General features: G+C 38.9%; 1 protein-coding gene across 3 annotated transcripts in view; it reads left to right on the forward strand.

Moving 5' to 3' along the window:
• Positions 1–15,005, forward strand: part of Mcf2 (MCF.2 cell line derived transforming sequence) — a 101,674-nt gene extending 86,669 nt beyond the window's left edge. For all 3 annotated transcript variants that reach the window (XM_050159643.1, XM_050159641.1, XM_050159642.1), the window contains 6 exons: positions 7–99; positions 2,128–2,206; positions 4,756–4,819; positions 6,573–6,703; positions 11,361–11,470; positions 14,258–15,005. In XM_050159643.1, the coding sequence (XP_050015600.1) occupies positions 7–99; positions 2,128–2,206; positions 4,756–4,819; positions 6,573–6,703; positions 11,361–11,470; positions 14,258–14,290 (510 nt within the window). In that variant the 3' untranslated portion in view covers positions 14,291–15,005. The remainder of the gene's footprint in view (positions 1–6; positions 100–2,127; positions 2,207–4,755; positions 4,820–6,572; positions 6,704–11,360; positions 11,471–14,257) is intronic.
• Positions 15,006–15,218: the final 213 nt, after the last annotated feature.

The following is a 15,218-nucleotide window of genomic DNA, read 5'->3' on the forward strand; positions in this document are numbered from 1 at the left end:
TTGTAGATGGAAGAAGTTGGAATCACAGAACATGTGAAAGGCGATAACCGCAAATTTGAAATATGGTATGGTGAGAAGGAAGAAATTTACATTGTTCAGGTTGGTTATTCTTCTGGAAACCATAATCATCATTAAAATGACAAATTTTATTTAATTTATTTAATTTATTGACCCATCATCTTCAATTTGTATTATCTATATATATTTCTGGGTGTAGAAGCATCCACTGGAGAATGTTAAACCTACCAGGAGTCTCATTATTAAAGAAAACTGATTCTCTTTACCCCAGAAGCCAGGAATCATCTATTACTCTTTACTTAGTAGTAGGAACTCTGAATCCCTTCCCAGCACGCTGCATTGGAATGTTGATTGACTTGGTCTTGTGAGGTCCTGGGCATCCCTAGCTGCCATCATTTCCTGAATGCAGTGATCCCAATCACATCCAGAAGATATTGGTTTGCTTTGATCCTCCCAAACCTCGGGATCTTAAATTTTTTTCTGTCCCTTCTCCTGTGGTGGTTTCTGAGCCTCGTGTGTGTGGGGTGTGATATAGAAGAGGCCATTGATGAATGAACATGCCATACTCAGTCTCTACACTTTAAACAGTTCTAAGCTTCTTTGTTAACCTTCAAACACTGCACAAGTCAACTTGTCTGATGAGCTCAGAGAGTTTTGCCCAGGTAGATGTTAATTTAGAGGGCAGTTTGATATTATACCTATTTAACAAAATAATATTAGTAGGTTCACATGTGGCGCTTATGAGCTCACCAACCAAGGTTCTTAAGCAACTTTGCAATACTAGGCCTGTGTTTTCTCTAGTGGAGCAGACCTTAAATCTAACAGGAAGCAGTTGGTTACCTTCATAACATTCATGCTAAGGATTTTAGGTGTATGTGTATGTGTGTCTGTCTGTCTGTGTCTCTGGGAATTTGTGCAGTGCTTTACGAAGCCAGTAGAGAGCAATGGATCCACTGGAGCTGGAGTTGAAGTTCATTGTTTGCTTTCCCGAATGGTGTTGGGTATCAAGGTCTGGTCCTCTGCAATAACAGTGCATGTTACTAACCACAGAGGCATCATCTCTCCAGCACCAACATTAAGAAAAAAAAGACTCTGTTCGATTTCCAACACTCATGATAGGTGGCTTACAACAATCTATGGGAATTTGACTCCTTCTGGTTTCCATGCGCATTGAAAGCATGTGGTGTGCTTAACATACATGCAGGCAAACCATCCATACATACTGAATAAAAGTAAATAAATAGATAGTTTAAAAATGATTTAAAAATCTGAGTTGGTAAAAAAAAATGTTGGTTACCTTTTGTAAAATCTCATTCCTTTCAAGTTTGGCTGCTACTTTTTTTTTTTTTGCATCTATGAAGTTTCTACAGTTAGCCTTGAGTTTCCTTTGTTTTCAGCATTTAAAGACTTAAAGATATGACTGTTTGGATGTATTCCCTCCTTTGACAGAACATAGTCAAGATCTGGGCAGGTGTGCTCTGAGGCCCACCCTGTTTCAGGGAGGGGAGTAGATTCAAGACATTTCAAGATAGTGCTGTGCTATTTTCACTAAGTCTCTGTGTCACGGCTGTGGCTGACCCATATGTTATTAGCTGTTGCAGATGTTCAGTTTTTTTTTATTTTGTATTGATAGCAGTACATAAACCCTTCTTGGTTTACTTTAAGTTATGAGTTGGTACCATATAACAGACTTACCTTATAAGCAATGGGAGAGCATTTAGGGAATCCATCATGTAAGTATAAGTTTTTAAGATGATTATGTAATTAATTTTAACTGTGGAAATACTAGAGCTTGCTTTGTTTTTACTAAAATTGAAACAAAGTGGTGTGTGTGTGTGTGTGTGATCCTCCAGTGAAGCAACAGTAGCTGAAAGGATCTCTGTATTCCCTCCAGTTGTTATACTCTTTACGGCAATTTTAAAAATGATTTTGATTATAGTATCTAATCAGATTGCTAGTGATCAGCCTCTTAAATGCTTTAAGAATTAAAAGACTAGAATTTGAATCTGGTGTTTCATAGAGTGACTCATGTTTGATTACATTTTTCATTATTATAAAAGCATTCTTTCCAAAAGGAAACATACTTTTTCCTTCTGCTTCAATTTTTAGGCTCCAAATATTGATGTGAAGATGTTATGGTTAAAAGAAATAAGGAACATTTTGTTGAAGCAGCAAGAACGTTTGACTGGTAATTTCATTTTTTTATTGAAAATAGAATTTTTTTCTCAAATAATATATCTTGATTATAATTTTGCCTCCCTCTACTCCTCCCAGTTCCTCTCTACCTCCTCTCCCATCTGTATCCATTCCCTTTGACTGGTAATTTCAGGCATCCATGCTTTATATGGAGAAGCACAATGTCAACCCACTAGTTGGGTTTTATGAAAAGGCTATTACAAACAATGCTGCTATGAACATGTATGATAGGGCCTCTCTTGGGTATATTCCCAAGAGTGGTATTGCTGGGTCCAGGGGTAGGTTGATCCCGAATTTCCTGAGAAACCACCACACTGCTTTCCAGAGTGGTTGCACAAGTTTGCATTCCCACCAGCAATGGATGAGTGTTCCCCTTACACCACAACCTCTCCAGCAAAGGTTATCATTGGTGTTTTTTATTTTACCATTCTGACAGGTGTAAGATGGTATCTTAAAGTTGTCTTGATTTGCATTTCCCTGATTGCTAAGGAAGTTGAGCATGACCTTAAGTGTCTTTTGGCCATTTGAACTTCTTCTGTTGAGAAATCTCTGTTCAGCTCAGTGCCCCATTTTTTAATTGGGTTGATTAGCCTTTTACGGTCTAGTTTCTTGAGTTCTTTATATATTTTGGAGATCAGACCTTTGTCAGTTGCGGGGTTGGTGAAGATCTTCTCCCAGTCAGTGGGTTGTCTTTGTGTCTTAGTGACAGTGTCCTTTGCTTTACAGATGCTTCTCAGTCTCAGGAGGTCCCATTTATTCAATGAGGCCCTTAATGTCTGTACTGCTAGGGTTATATGTAGGAAGTGGTCTCTTGTGCCCATGTGTTGTAGAGTACTTCCCACTTTCTTTTCTATCAGGTTCAGTGTGTTCAGACTGATATTGAGGTCTTTAATCCATTTGGACTTGAGTTTTGTGCATGGTGATAGATATGGATCTATTTTCATTCTTCTACAGATTGAGATCTAGTTTTGCCAGCACAATTTGTTGAAGATGCTCTCTTTCTTCCATTGTATACTTTTAGCTCCTTTATCGAAAATCAGGTGTTCATAGGTTTGTGGGTTAAAGTCCGGGTCTTCTATTCGATTCCATTGGTCGACTTCTCTGTTTTTATGCCAATACCAAGCTGTTTTCAATACTGTAGCTCTGTAATAGAGTTTGAAGTCAGGGATGGTAATGCCTCCAGACGATCCTTTATTGTATATGATTGTTTGGCTATCCTGGGTCTTTTGTTTTTCCATATAAAGTTGATTATTATCTTCTCCAGATCTGTGAAGAATTTTGATGGCTTCCTGGGAATGGGGCTGATAATTTGATAATAATGAAGGGATTTATTAAACTACAATAAAAAAGTGACATTGAGATTCAGAAAGCTTTTTTTTTAAAAAAAAAAAAAAAACAACTGCTAATTTAAATTCTAAGGTGAGCCTCCGTGCTTCAGAACCAGTTGAGATCAACAAAGTATCAAATTCTAGTCCTTACTGCGGGAGAACATCACAGAACCAGTATTCAGAAAGTTTGGGATGAAGAATTGGTTACACTTTTAAACTTGTACTTACAAAAAAGAGTCTCTGCTTGTGTGTATGATGTAGATGTACATACTTGTGTATGTGACTATAGGGGTGTGTGTGTGTGTGTGTGTGTGTGTGTGTGTGTGTGTGTGCATGTTCATATGTGCATGTGCCACAGTGAGCATGTGGAGATTAGAAGACCAGTGGCATTTTACCTTCTTTGAGGCAGGCCATTTTTTCATTGTTCACTGCTGCATAAGACAGGCTAATTAGCCCCGGAGCTTCTGGGAATTCTGACTTTACCTCCTGTGAGTGCTGGGATTAAAGATTGTAACTGGAGGTTTCTCGTCTGTCTGCCAGTTCCCGAATTACCACTCTGAGACTTAATATTAATTACAAACTGTTTGGCCTATTAGTTCAGGCTTATTATTAACTAGCTCTTACAACTTAAATTAGCCCCATTTCTATTATTCTATATTTTACAACAAAGCTTGTGGCTTGTTATCTCACATCTTGCTTCCCGAGTGTCAGCTGGCTACTCCCTGACTCTGCCCTTCATCTTTCTTTATGTTTGCTTGGATTTCCTGCCTGGCTCTATTCTGCCTGGCTGTTGGCCAAATGAGCTTCTTTATTAACCAATAGTAATAAAACATATTCACAGCATACAAAAAGGCATCCCACATCAACAGACATGTGCTATTGAGCCCTGTTTTTTTCTGTCAGTTTTAGATTCAAATGCAGGTCCTCATTCTTGTGTAGAAACTGCGTGTCACCCCAACCCCTAGTTTGTATCCAAATACACAGTTTGGACTCTACAAATAACTTTAGATGGGTCTTCTTGTTTGTTGGTCATTTCAAATACCTGAAAATGGTGTGTGTGTGTGTGTGTGTGTGTGTGTGTGTGTGTGTGTATTTCCATCTGTCTCTCTATCTCACTCTCTTCTCCCACCCTCTGGTGTATGTGAAAGTCATCCTTCAAAGAAGTAAGAAACATGACTTATAAATGACAGATAAGCTTTGTTTTATTGTTCAGCTATGAAGCAGCTGGATCAGCCAAGACAACCGGATGAACTTTCTCTTCAGGAGCAGAAAGCTGAGTAAGTGATCATTTCACTCAGAAACATAATTCTTTAAATTTATTTAGATTTATTTATTTCTCGTTATGTGTATGAATATTTTGCCTACATGTACAAACGTGCACTACTTGTTTGCCTGGTTCAGGGAGGTTAAAAGGGGTATTGGACACTGAAGTTACAGATAGTTTCTAACCACTGTGTGGATGATGGGAACTGAACCTGGGTCCTCTGCAAAGGCTTCAATTGTTCCCAATCACTGAGCAATCTCTTCAGCTCCCAGACATACCAAACAATGTAGTTATAACAACCAGCCTCTGTGATAGCAATAACTCATCAGATAATGTAACCACACTGTTTTCTCATATCTAAGCCATATATTGGAGTCACATAGTGACCAACAGTCCCTATAAATTGCAAAGCTGTTTTTAAAATACTTAAGTACTTTGCAATTGATCTTGCAAAGAATTGCATTCAGACTGACGGTAAATGTAGTGGTTCTCATTCATGGCTTTCTCTTTGGGGTACTTTTATTTACTTTCAGTCTGTGGGGGAAACAGTATGAGAACAACAATAAAGGACTGGTTCACATTGTGTAGACCCTTGATGAAGAACCCTTGGTGGTGATTTAGATATGTTTTGTACATAGTTAAGGCATAGATCTAGGTAATGAAGTTAGCCTGAAGTTCTTCAGGATGGTGGCAGTTGTACATGGCAGCTCAGCACTGCTGCTTTAAAACTCTATCTTGACATTCTGCCTTTAACAATCTTAAAAGCTGCACTCTTTGCATCTGAGTGTACACAGAGATTTTTCTATGCCATTTTTAAAGCCCCGATAGAGTTCACTGAGCTACACTAGTTGCATGGTACTGGAAACACTGAATGACTTATGACATATACTGTTTTTTTTTTTCCTTTGTCACACCTATCTCCCAGAGGTCTCTAAAATCTAAGACAGCACATGATTTTCATCGGGATCGACTCTGAGGGTCTTTTTCTGGCAGGGTTTGTAACATTCAAACACAGAAGTGAAGACTTTGTTGTATGAAGTAGTTGCTGTAACAGTAGCTGGTGAAAACTTAACAGTGTGAACAAGGATAAAATTTCTCCTACACATTTATATGTACCTTCCCTGACACATTCTAACTGGAAGTTTCTCACCCATCCACCAGTTCCTGAATAACCACTCAGAGGCTTAATGTTAATTACAAACTGTTTGACCTTTTAGCTTACACTTATTATTAACTAGCTTTTACAATTCAAATGAACCCATTTCTGTTATTCTATATTTTACCACAAGGCTCGTGGTTTATTGCATCACATCTTGCTTTCCTGGCAGCTGTTGGCATCTCCCTGACTCCACCTTCTGTCTTCCCATATCTGTTTGCATTTCCCACTTAGCTATATTCTGCTCTGCCATAGGTCAAAGTGGTTTCTTTATTAACCAATGGTAATAAAACATATTTATAGCATGCAGAAGGGCATCCTACATCAACACATTAAGGTGAAAAGTCTACAGAGCAATACAGGTTGTACACATACATGTCTTGGGTCTAGAAGGGAGCAATATTAAATTTGCATAAAAGGGGTGTGCTGGCTTGAATCCTAGGACTTAAGCTCTTGAAACTGTTTTATATTAACTATTTATACAGACTTAAATAAGGGCATATCAGCTATTGGAATGGATTTTCAGCTTATTGTTAACACATAATATCAAGATAGAACATTTTAAATTTTGCTATTCTTAGACTATGCAAAAGCTCACCTATTTTTATAGTGGCTGTTTCAGAAAGCAAGAGGAAGCTCTTCTAAATGCTGTGGAAGTGGAAAAAGAGGTAGAACAAGCCAGTGGCATGATGGAGGTCAGGAAGGCAGTTGTGCCAGTTCAAGCACAAGTAAATTGCACAGGTATGTGTCTTGGTTATCTGAAGAAAAGATTCAATAACTATGTGAGTTTTAACTTCTGTTGCTAATGTGCAAAGAATCTAGTTATGTGTTATTTTTGTATGAAGAAAAGAGTTAGCCTGTTTTAGAAGACTTTCATTTCTTGCACACAAAAAACACTCTTATGGAAACTACAGAGCACTGTTTGTCAAAGTGTGATCCTTGGCCCAGTAACATTAATATCACCTGGGAACTTGTTTTATAGAAGAAGGTTTCATTTGCTCTTTCTACTTCAGATCTTCTGAAGCAGAAACTTTGGGTGTGAAGCCCAGCTACCTGAATTTTGACCAACTTTCTATATAATGCTCATCTGTGTTCAAGTTTTAGAACTCTTGCAATAGAGGACAGGAATGAATGCAACACAGATATCGCCTTCAGTGGATATAATGTTTATTTACCATTGGTTTTGTGACTAAAGCTGGGAAATTTGTTTTCTTATGAGAATTATGTTATTTGAAATGATGGTACATAATGCATTTGATTCATCTAATCAATGCATCAGGAATTTTGTAGAGTTGCACTTGAAGTCTAATTAAAATACACATAGTTGCCATCTTTACAATGCTAGGAAGGTAGATTATTCAGTAAGTGATTAAAATGGAATGTGGTAAGTATCATAAGAGGGAGGTATAAGATACCACACAAGCATACGAGATTCCCTAAATAGCTTTGGAAACAGTAGCATAGACTCCCCGAGAAATGCCAAATACTCAGGACTTAATATAGTAGTCTTTAATCCTACTAGTTGAGGAGGAAAAAGTAATGATGACCATGTTCAGTTTTTAGTTATCCATTTAGAGGTTGTTTCCCTCAGATCATTATGTTGTGACTCCCAGCCCCATAAACAAAGAGAAAACCTAGTATCCAATGCCTTCATTTGACAGATATGGAAACCACATCAGAGAAGGTTACATAATATTTCCAGGGTGACATGAAGAGTTGACTGTGGCTGAGATGGGAGTCTGTAAATGTGTGACTTAGATTTTGTCTTAGTTTTTTCTTTTTCTTTTTCTGGTGCTGTAGGAGCATACCCCGACAAAACCAATTGAGGGAGCTTGTTTATTACAGTGTACAGTTCTTGGTTACAGTCTATCAGAGCAGGGAAGTCACAGCTGTAGGAGCCTGAAGCAGCTTCACATTCACAGTCATGAAGCAAAGAGAAATAAATGTATTCATGCTGCTTGCTTGCATTAATAGTTTCCTTAGATAGTTTTCTTTATGCATATAAAGAAATGATGCTGCCCACTTTCAGGCTAGGTCTTACTATATCAATTAAAGTCACCCCCACAGGCTTGTCTGTGGACAGAGACTTTTCTCCCACCAGGTCCCACATGTGTTTAGTCCAAAATAAACACATAGAGGTCTACATTAATCATAAACTGATTGGCCTATTAGCTCAGGCTCCATATAACTCTTATAACTTATATTAGCTCATAATTCTTGTCTGTATTAGCCATGTGGATTGGTACCTTTCATCAGTGAGACAGTCTCATCTTACTTCTTCTGTGTCTTTGTGACAACTGCAGAGTGACTCTTTCCTTTTCCCAGAATTCTCTTGTTCTCGTTGTCCAACCTCTACTTCCTGCCAGGCTACTGGCCAATCAGTGTTTATTTAAAATACGAGTGCCAGGGTACAGACCATTGTCCCACAGCACTTCCCACAGCCTCACAGAATTTTCCAGTCATGACTTGGCCATAATCTCAAATTTTCTTTAGGTCCCCACAAGATTATCAGTGCCTCCAAATCAGCAGGAAGTATCCTGGAAAACTACACCCACATTCCTGCAAAATGGATTTTAGATATTTATCTTTGTTTAGAGTGTTGGTTACAAGAGCTTATGAATAATGGTTTGGACAAAAAGATAAAAAAATGACATTTGATTCAGAGTTCTTGTTTAAAAAAAGTGGGGGGACATGCTGTGGGACAATGGTCTGTACCCTGTCACTTGTATTTTAAATAAATGCTGATTGGCCAGTAGCCAGGCAGGATGTAGAGGCAGGGGAATGAAAACAGGAGAATTCTGGGAAGAGGAAAGATTCAGTCTACAGTCATCACCCAGACAGAGAGGAAACAAGATGAGAATCCCTCACTGACAAAGGTACCAAGCCATGTGGCTAACACAAACAAGAATAATGTGTTAATATAAGAAGTAAGAATTAGTTAATAAGAGCCTGAGATATGAGGCCAATCAGTTTATGATTAATGTAGACCTCTGTGTGTTTTCTTTGGGACTGAATGGCTGCAATATTGGGTAGGACTGAAACCTCAGTCAACACTTGTTTACAGGCCAACATTGTCTAGCCAATCCCTCACTGAGATTGTCTTCTCATGTGATTCCAGGTTGTGTCAAATTGACAGTTTAAACTATCACAGATTACTTCATCTCAAGGAGTTCAATTCTAAAGAAAAAAAAGGAAGGAAGGAAGGAAGGAAGAAGTAAAGGGAGGAAGAAATAAACCTCATATCTCCTGCCTATCACCTCATTGTTTTGGCAAGGGGATACATGGTCTTAGTATGTAGTACAGGCTGGCCTAGAACCTACCAGGCTAGCCTTGGACTTGTAGAGATCGACCTGCCTCTGCCTTCTGCATTTTGGGATAAAAGGTGTGCACACCTGGCTACATGCAGGCTCTTATGAGGCATAGGATATGTAATGTATGATCTCTGCTTACTAAGAGAGGATCCAAGACAAAATAATAGCAACACCAGGTGGAATCTAACAAGTACTATTTGAATGGGATAAATATATATATTATAGAAAGAACATCCAGAACCATTTTTTCATGTGTGTGGAGGTAAGAAAAACAATATATTTTAAAAATGTTTAGCATTACTTTTTTTTTTTTTTTTTTTTTGAGACAGGGTATCTCTGTGTGTAGCTCTGACTATCCTGGAACTTGCTTCATAGACCAGGCTGATCTTGTGATCTTGAACTAACAAAGATCCACCTACCTCTGCCTCCCAAGTTGGGACTAAAGGCATGTGTTACCACCACCTGGCTTAACATTACTTTTTTTTTTCCTTTTTCTTTTTTTTTTTAAATATAATTTTTTTATTGAAAAAAAAAAAAGATTTCCGCCTCCTCCTCACCTCCCATTTCCCTCCCCGTCTCCCTTTTCCCCCCTCCTCCCTCTCCTCTCCTCCTCCCCCCACTCCTCTCCCCCTCCCTCTCCAGTCTGAGGGGCGGGCAGTCAGGGTTCCCTGCCCTGTGGAAAGTCCAAAGTCCTCCCTGCTCCATCTTGGTCTAGGAAGGTGGACATCCAAACTGGCTAGGCTCCCACAAAGCCAGAACATGAAGTAGGATCAAAACCCAGTGGCATTGTCCTTGGCTTCTCAGCAGCCCTCATTGTCCGCCATATTCAGAGAGTCCGGTTTTATCCCATGGTTTTTCAGTCGTAGTCCAGCTGGCCTTGGTGAGCTCACAATAGATCAGCCCCACTGTCTCCGTGGGTGGGTGCACCCCTCGTGGTCCTGACTTCTTTGCTCATATTTTCCCTCCTTCTGCTCCTCCTTGGGACATTGGGAGCTCAGTCCAGTGCTCCAGTGTGGGTCTCTGTCTCTATCTCCATCCATCTCCAGATGAAGGTTCTATGGTGATATGCAAGATATTAATCAGTATGGCTATAGGATAGGGTCATTTCAGGTTCTCTGTCCTCAGCTGCCCCAGGAACTAACTGGGGACATCGCCCTGGGCACCTGGGAGCACCAAATCTCTTGCCAACCCTAAGATGGCTCCCTTAATTAAGATGTGTGCTTCCTTGCTCCCCTATCCGACCTTCCTTTATCCCAAACATCCCGTTTCCCAAGTTCCCCCCAACCTCCCCTTCTCACTTTTCTCTCCCCATCTCCCCTTACCTCCCTCCCCCCCCTCCCCCAAGATCCCATTTTTTGCCCGGCAATCTTGTCTACTTCCCATAGTCAGGAGGATAGCTATATGTTTTTCTTTGGGATCACCTTCTCATTTAGCTTCTTTAGGAGATCAAATTATAGACTCACTGACCTTTATTTATCTCTAGAAACCAATTATGAGTGAGTACATTCCAAGTTCATCTTTTTGGGTCTGGGTTACCTCACTCAGGATAGTGTGTTCTATTTCCATCCATTTGCATGCAAAATTCGAGAAGTCATCGTTTTTTACCGCTGAGTAGTATTCTAATGTGTATATATTCCACACTTTCTTCATCCATTCTTCCATTGAAGGACATCTAGGTTGTTTCCAGGTTCTGGCTATTACAAATAATGCTGCTATGAACATAGTTGAACAAATGCCCCTGTCATATGATCGGGCATCTCTTGGGTATATTCCCAAGAGTGGCATTGCTGGGTCCAGGGGTAGGTTGATCCCGAATTTCCTGAGAAACCGCCACATCAATTTCCAAGCATTCTTAAATTTTGAAGAAGTATATTGTAGTCTAAATCCTTTCTGAGATGCCAAATTAAAAACTAGTACAACCTATGTGCAGTTTTGTTTTGTAGAGAAAGACTGTGTGTACTATTGGCCTGTTGAAGACCGCAGCTTTGACTATAAAAGTGAGTTTGCTTCTCCTGTGGTGGAGAACCAGATCTTTTAAGTACTTGATATACCTGTCATTTTTTTTTTTTTTTTTTTTTTTTTTGTAGCTTGGACTCAGGTGTCACCATCTGCAGAAGGTCTTGGAGCATCTGTGGAATGTTCAGCCAACTATTTCTACCCTAGTTACAATGACAATGAAGAAGATCGGCCACAAATGGTTAGTATAACATACTACATCAAAATTACAGAGGCAGTTTTACTGATAAAACAGATAGGGCACATAAAGAACAACTTTTTGTCAGAATCCTTGAGGATTATTGAGTATATTCTATATCTAAATGAAATGATTTGAGGTGAGTCTGGAATAACTTCTCTTTATGTAGAATACATCACAATTACACACAGGACAGTACTGATGTTAAATAATCAGTTTCCAAATGTCTACACATATATCAATATGATTGTTATTTTTAATTTTTTTCCACTCTCGAGCTCTCTGTGGTAGCCCAGGCTGGCCTCCTGCCTTAGGCTGTCAAGTGTGTGATTTCATGACCCTCTCAATTTTAGATTTTTTTTTAAAAAGTAAGGTGTTTATTTCATTACACCTTTCTGTGCATATGGAATTTTCTTTTAAGCTTAATATTTGAAATTATAAATTCAGAAGAAGCTAACAAAAAATACTACTGAAATGTCTGTGTTCCCTGCACCTAGTTATCTTCTATAATTAGAGGATGATACCAAATCTTAGGAATTGACATTTGTGCTAGCTTTACTCAGATGTCAGCAGTTTTCCATGTACTTTTGTATGTTTGTATATGTATTGCAGTGTAATTTTGTTCAGAGCTGTGTTTTCTACTTAAGTATGAGGTATAAACACAGATGTAATGAAGTTTCAAATATACTTTAGAAATTACTTTACACATAATTTCTCAATATTAACAGTATTAGTGTGAGAAAGACTAAACTTTTTAAGTTATAATTTACAGAGGAAGAAATTAAGGGCTAGCAGGAAATTTTTCATAATTGTCTGTATTTGCAGTGCTCATATTTTGAATGATAGAATGCTTTATGTTCTTAAAATATTGAGATTGAGAACTTCAATCTTTAAGTGACTGGAGAGATGGCTTAGCAGCTGAGAACAGTGGCTTCTCTTCTGGAGGACGTGGGTTTGATGTTCAACACTCATGTGGCAGCTCACAACCATCTGTAACTCCAATTTAGGGGATAGTATGCCCTCTTCTGGCTTTCAAGGGCCACAGGCATATATAATACACATGCATCTTTTAAAGAAGGACTTTTATTTTCTTATGCAAGCTTTATCTGTTGAAAATATATTTTATTATACATTAAAATGAGAAATAACAAAGATTTAAATTAAGAAATCTATTAGAATTTTGAGTAAATATCATTTTTATTATAAAGTGACTTTCTCTTTTTTCTTTTTGAGATGGTTTCTCTGTGTGACACCCCGTGGCTCTCCTAGAACTCATTCTGTAGATCACACTGAGCTGGAATTCACAGAGATCCACCTGCCTTTGCCCCCTGAGTTCTGGGATTAAAGGCATGTACCACCACCACTTGGCTGACTTTTTTGGTTTTTCGAGGCAGGGTTTCTCTGTAGCTTTGGTGCCTGTCCCGGAACTAGCTCTTGTAGACCAGGCTGGCCTCGAACTCCCAGAGATCCGCCTGCCTCTGCCTCCAGAGTGCTGGGATTAAAGGAGTGCGCCACCACCGCCTGATTTTTTTTTTAAGTTAGAAAATAGTGAGAAATAAAGCACTCTTTTAAATATCTTTAACATCTGGTTTATTTAAAGTTATCCTGAGCTGGGCCTGGTGGCACCTACTTTTAATCCCAGAACTCAGGAGGGAAGAGCAGGTAGATCTCTGAGTTCAGAGCCAGCCTGGTCTACAAAGTTGAGTTCCAGGATAGCCAGGGCTACACAGAGAGACCCTGTGTCAACAAAACAAAACAATAAAAAAGACATCTTGATTCTCATGTAATTTTGAATCCAATTTTTTTCTACTATCATAGATCAGATAAACTGTACAAAACTGCATACATTTGAGAATGAGAGTACAAGAGGCAAGTGATATCCGTTTGTAAACCCTTCCAGAACTATTGAATGGCTCTCAGAAACAAACCCTAAATGGTTTACTTCCTGTAATTTGCAACCTACAGGTTTATATCAGTTATAGTAATAAGTGAAACTTCCTTAGTTTATATCATTGGTAGATGAATTAGATTGGATTAGTTGGTCACATATGAGCAATCAGAGGAAACCATTTGGTATTTGAACACTGCCTGTGTGTGTCTAGAAGACTTGTCAGAACCAGGCCTTCTAGCATTATTTATCTAGTTTTGGAGTCAGAAAATAAAGTGAGTCTGCAAAATTGACTAATGCTTTCATCACAGGTGTTGGGAATTCAGGAAAGCCTATTAGAGTTCCTCTTTGAATACCTTCCTGAGTCATGCTACCCAGGAAAACATACACAAGAGCAATGCAGTGCAGTCCACAACACCTGCACCTTAAAGTTTAAAAGAAGTTATGAGAGATCGTGTCTCATAGGGGGTGGATGATGTTCTTAAGGATGACACCCGATGTCCTCTAGCCTCTGCATGCATGTGCACACACATACATGTTGGCCTATATCCACACACTTGCAATCCACCCACACGGACATGCACACAATATGAACACACATATACAGAAACTGAAAGGAGCTGTTCATTTGACTTCACTTTACAAACACGGGAATCGAGATGCAAGCCCCTTTTACTGTGTGTGCCCATAATCCCAGCACTGAGAAGGCTAAAGCGAGAGGTTTGGGAGCTTGAGGCTAACCTGGGCTATATAGTTAGTTCCAAGCCAGCCTGAACTACATAGTAGGACCCTGCTTCAGAAAGACACACACACGCACGCACGCACACGCACGCACACACATGTACGTATACACACACAGAAACAAACACCCTGAGAAATAATGGGTTCCATTTCTATTTCAGAGAGCCGTGTCGGAGATGACTCTGCTGATGTAAAGAAGCTACTATGTCAACTGGCAAGTAGATCTTGCAGCCTGCTTCTTAGCCCATGTGGAAAACACCACCCAAAAGACTTTTAGCCCAAATGATGGGGATTTTTTTTTCAGGTTTATTTGTTTGAACATGCAAAGAAGCAACAGCATATATTTCTTTTTTTTCTTTTACTTTAAAAATATTTTACTTGTAGTATTCTTTATTCCTCAAATTGTGCAGTAAGTGGATAAAACATTGTGCTGGATAAAATGTCATCTCAGAATACTTTTGACTTGAAAATTATTTCTTCTCTGTCTACTTTGTAACCAAATGCAATCAGCGTGCCTTCGATTATTTAGCTTATTATGAATTAAGTTAAATGTAGGGCTGTAGAGTAGTTAAGGCCAAGGGAAGCACAATTTATGATTTAATTCGCTTTTTAGACCTAGCGCTCCTTTTAACCGCACAAGATAATGCAGAGTCAGAAGTCCTGGGGCGGATGAGGGGCATTAGTAAATTCTCTTCAGGGCTATTGCCTTTTCTATGTGCCAAGATGAACTTTTCCTGATAGTAGTTTACAAAGAATTGCATTTAAAATGTAATATTTTCATGCTTGTTTCTTTTTCTCAATTTATGCTTATAATTCATGTAGCAAATTAGTTGTGCTCTATTCTGTACATTTCATGCTGTAATTTTTCTTTTCGAAATAAAGATGAAACCTTTGGGTTCCACAAATTCATCCTTTGGTTTTCGTTTGTTTGTTTTTCCCGTCACAGATTGATCCCATTTATTGGTCTTTCAGAGAAGACTTGCTGAAGCTGTCACATTTGTCACTGAAGCAGGGAGTGAATTCTTTTCGTGGCCATCAACAGGCAGTTAGGCAAGTTGTCAAGCTTGTAACATGTGGGTTTTCTTTACAACTTCACAGTCTGAGTGAAATAAGGCCCTAGCC

This window comes from Alexandromys fortis, unplaced genomic scaffold (assembly GCF_014885135.2).
Source record: "Alexandromys fortis isolate MF-2015 unplaced genomic scaffold, M_Fortis_MF-2015_v1.1 scaffold_95, whole genome shotgun sequence".
NCBI classification, from domain to species: domain Eukaryota; kingdom Metazoa; phylum Chordata; class Mammalia; order Rodentia; family Cricetidae; genus Alexandromys; species Alexandromys fortis.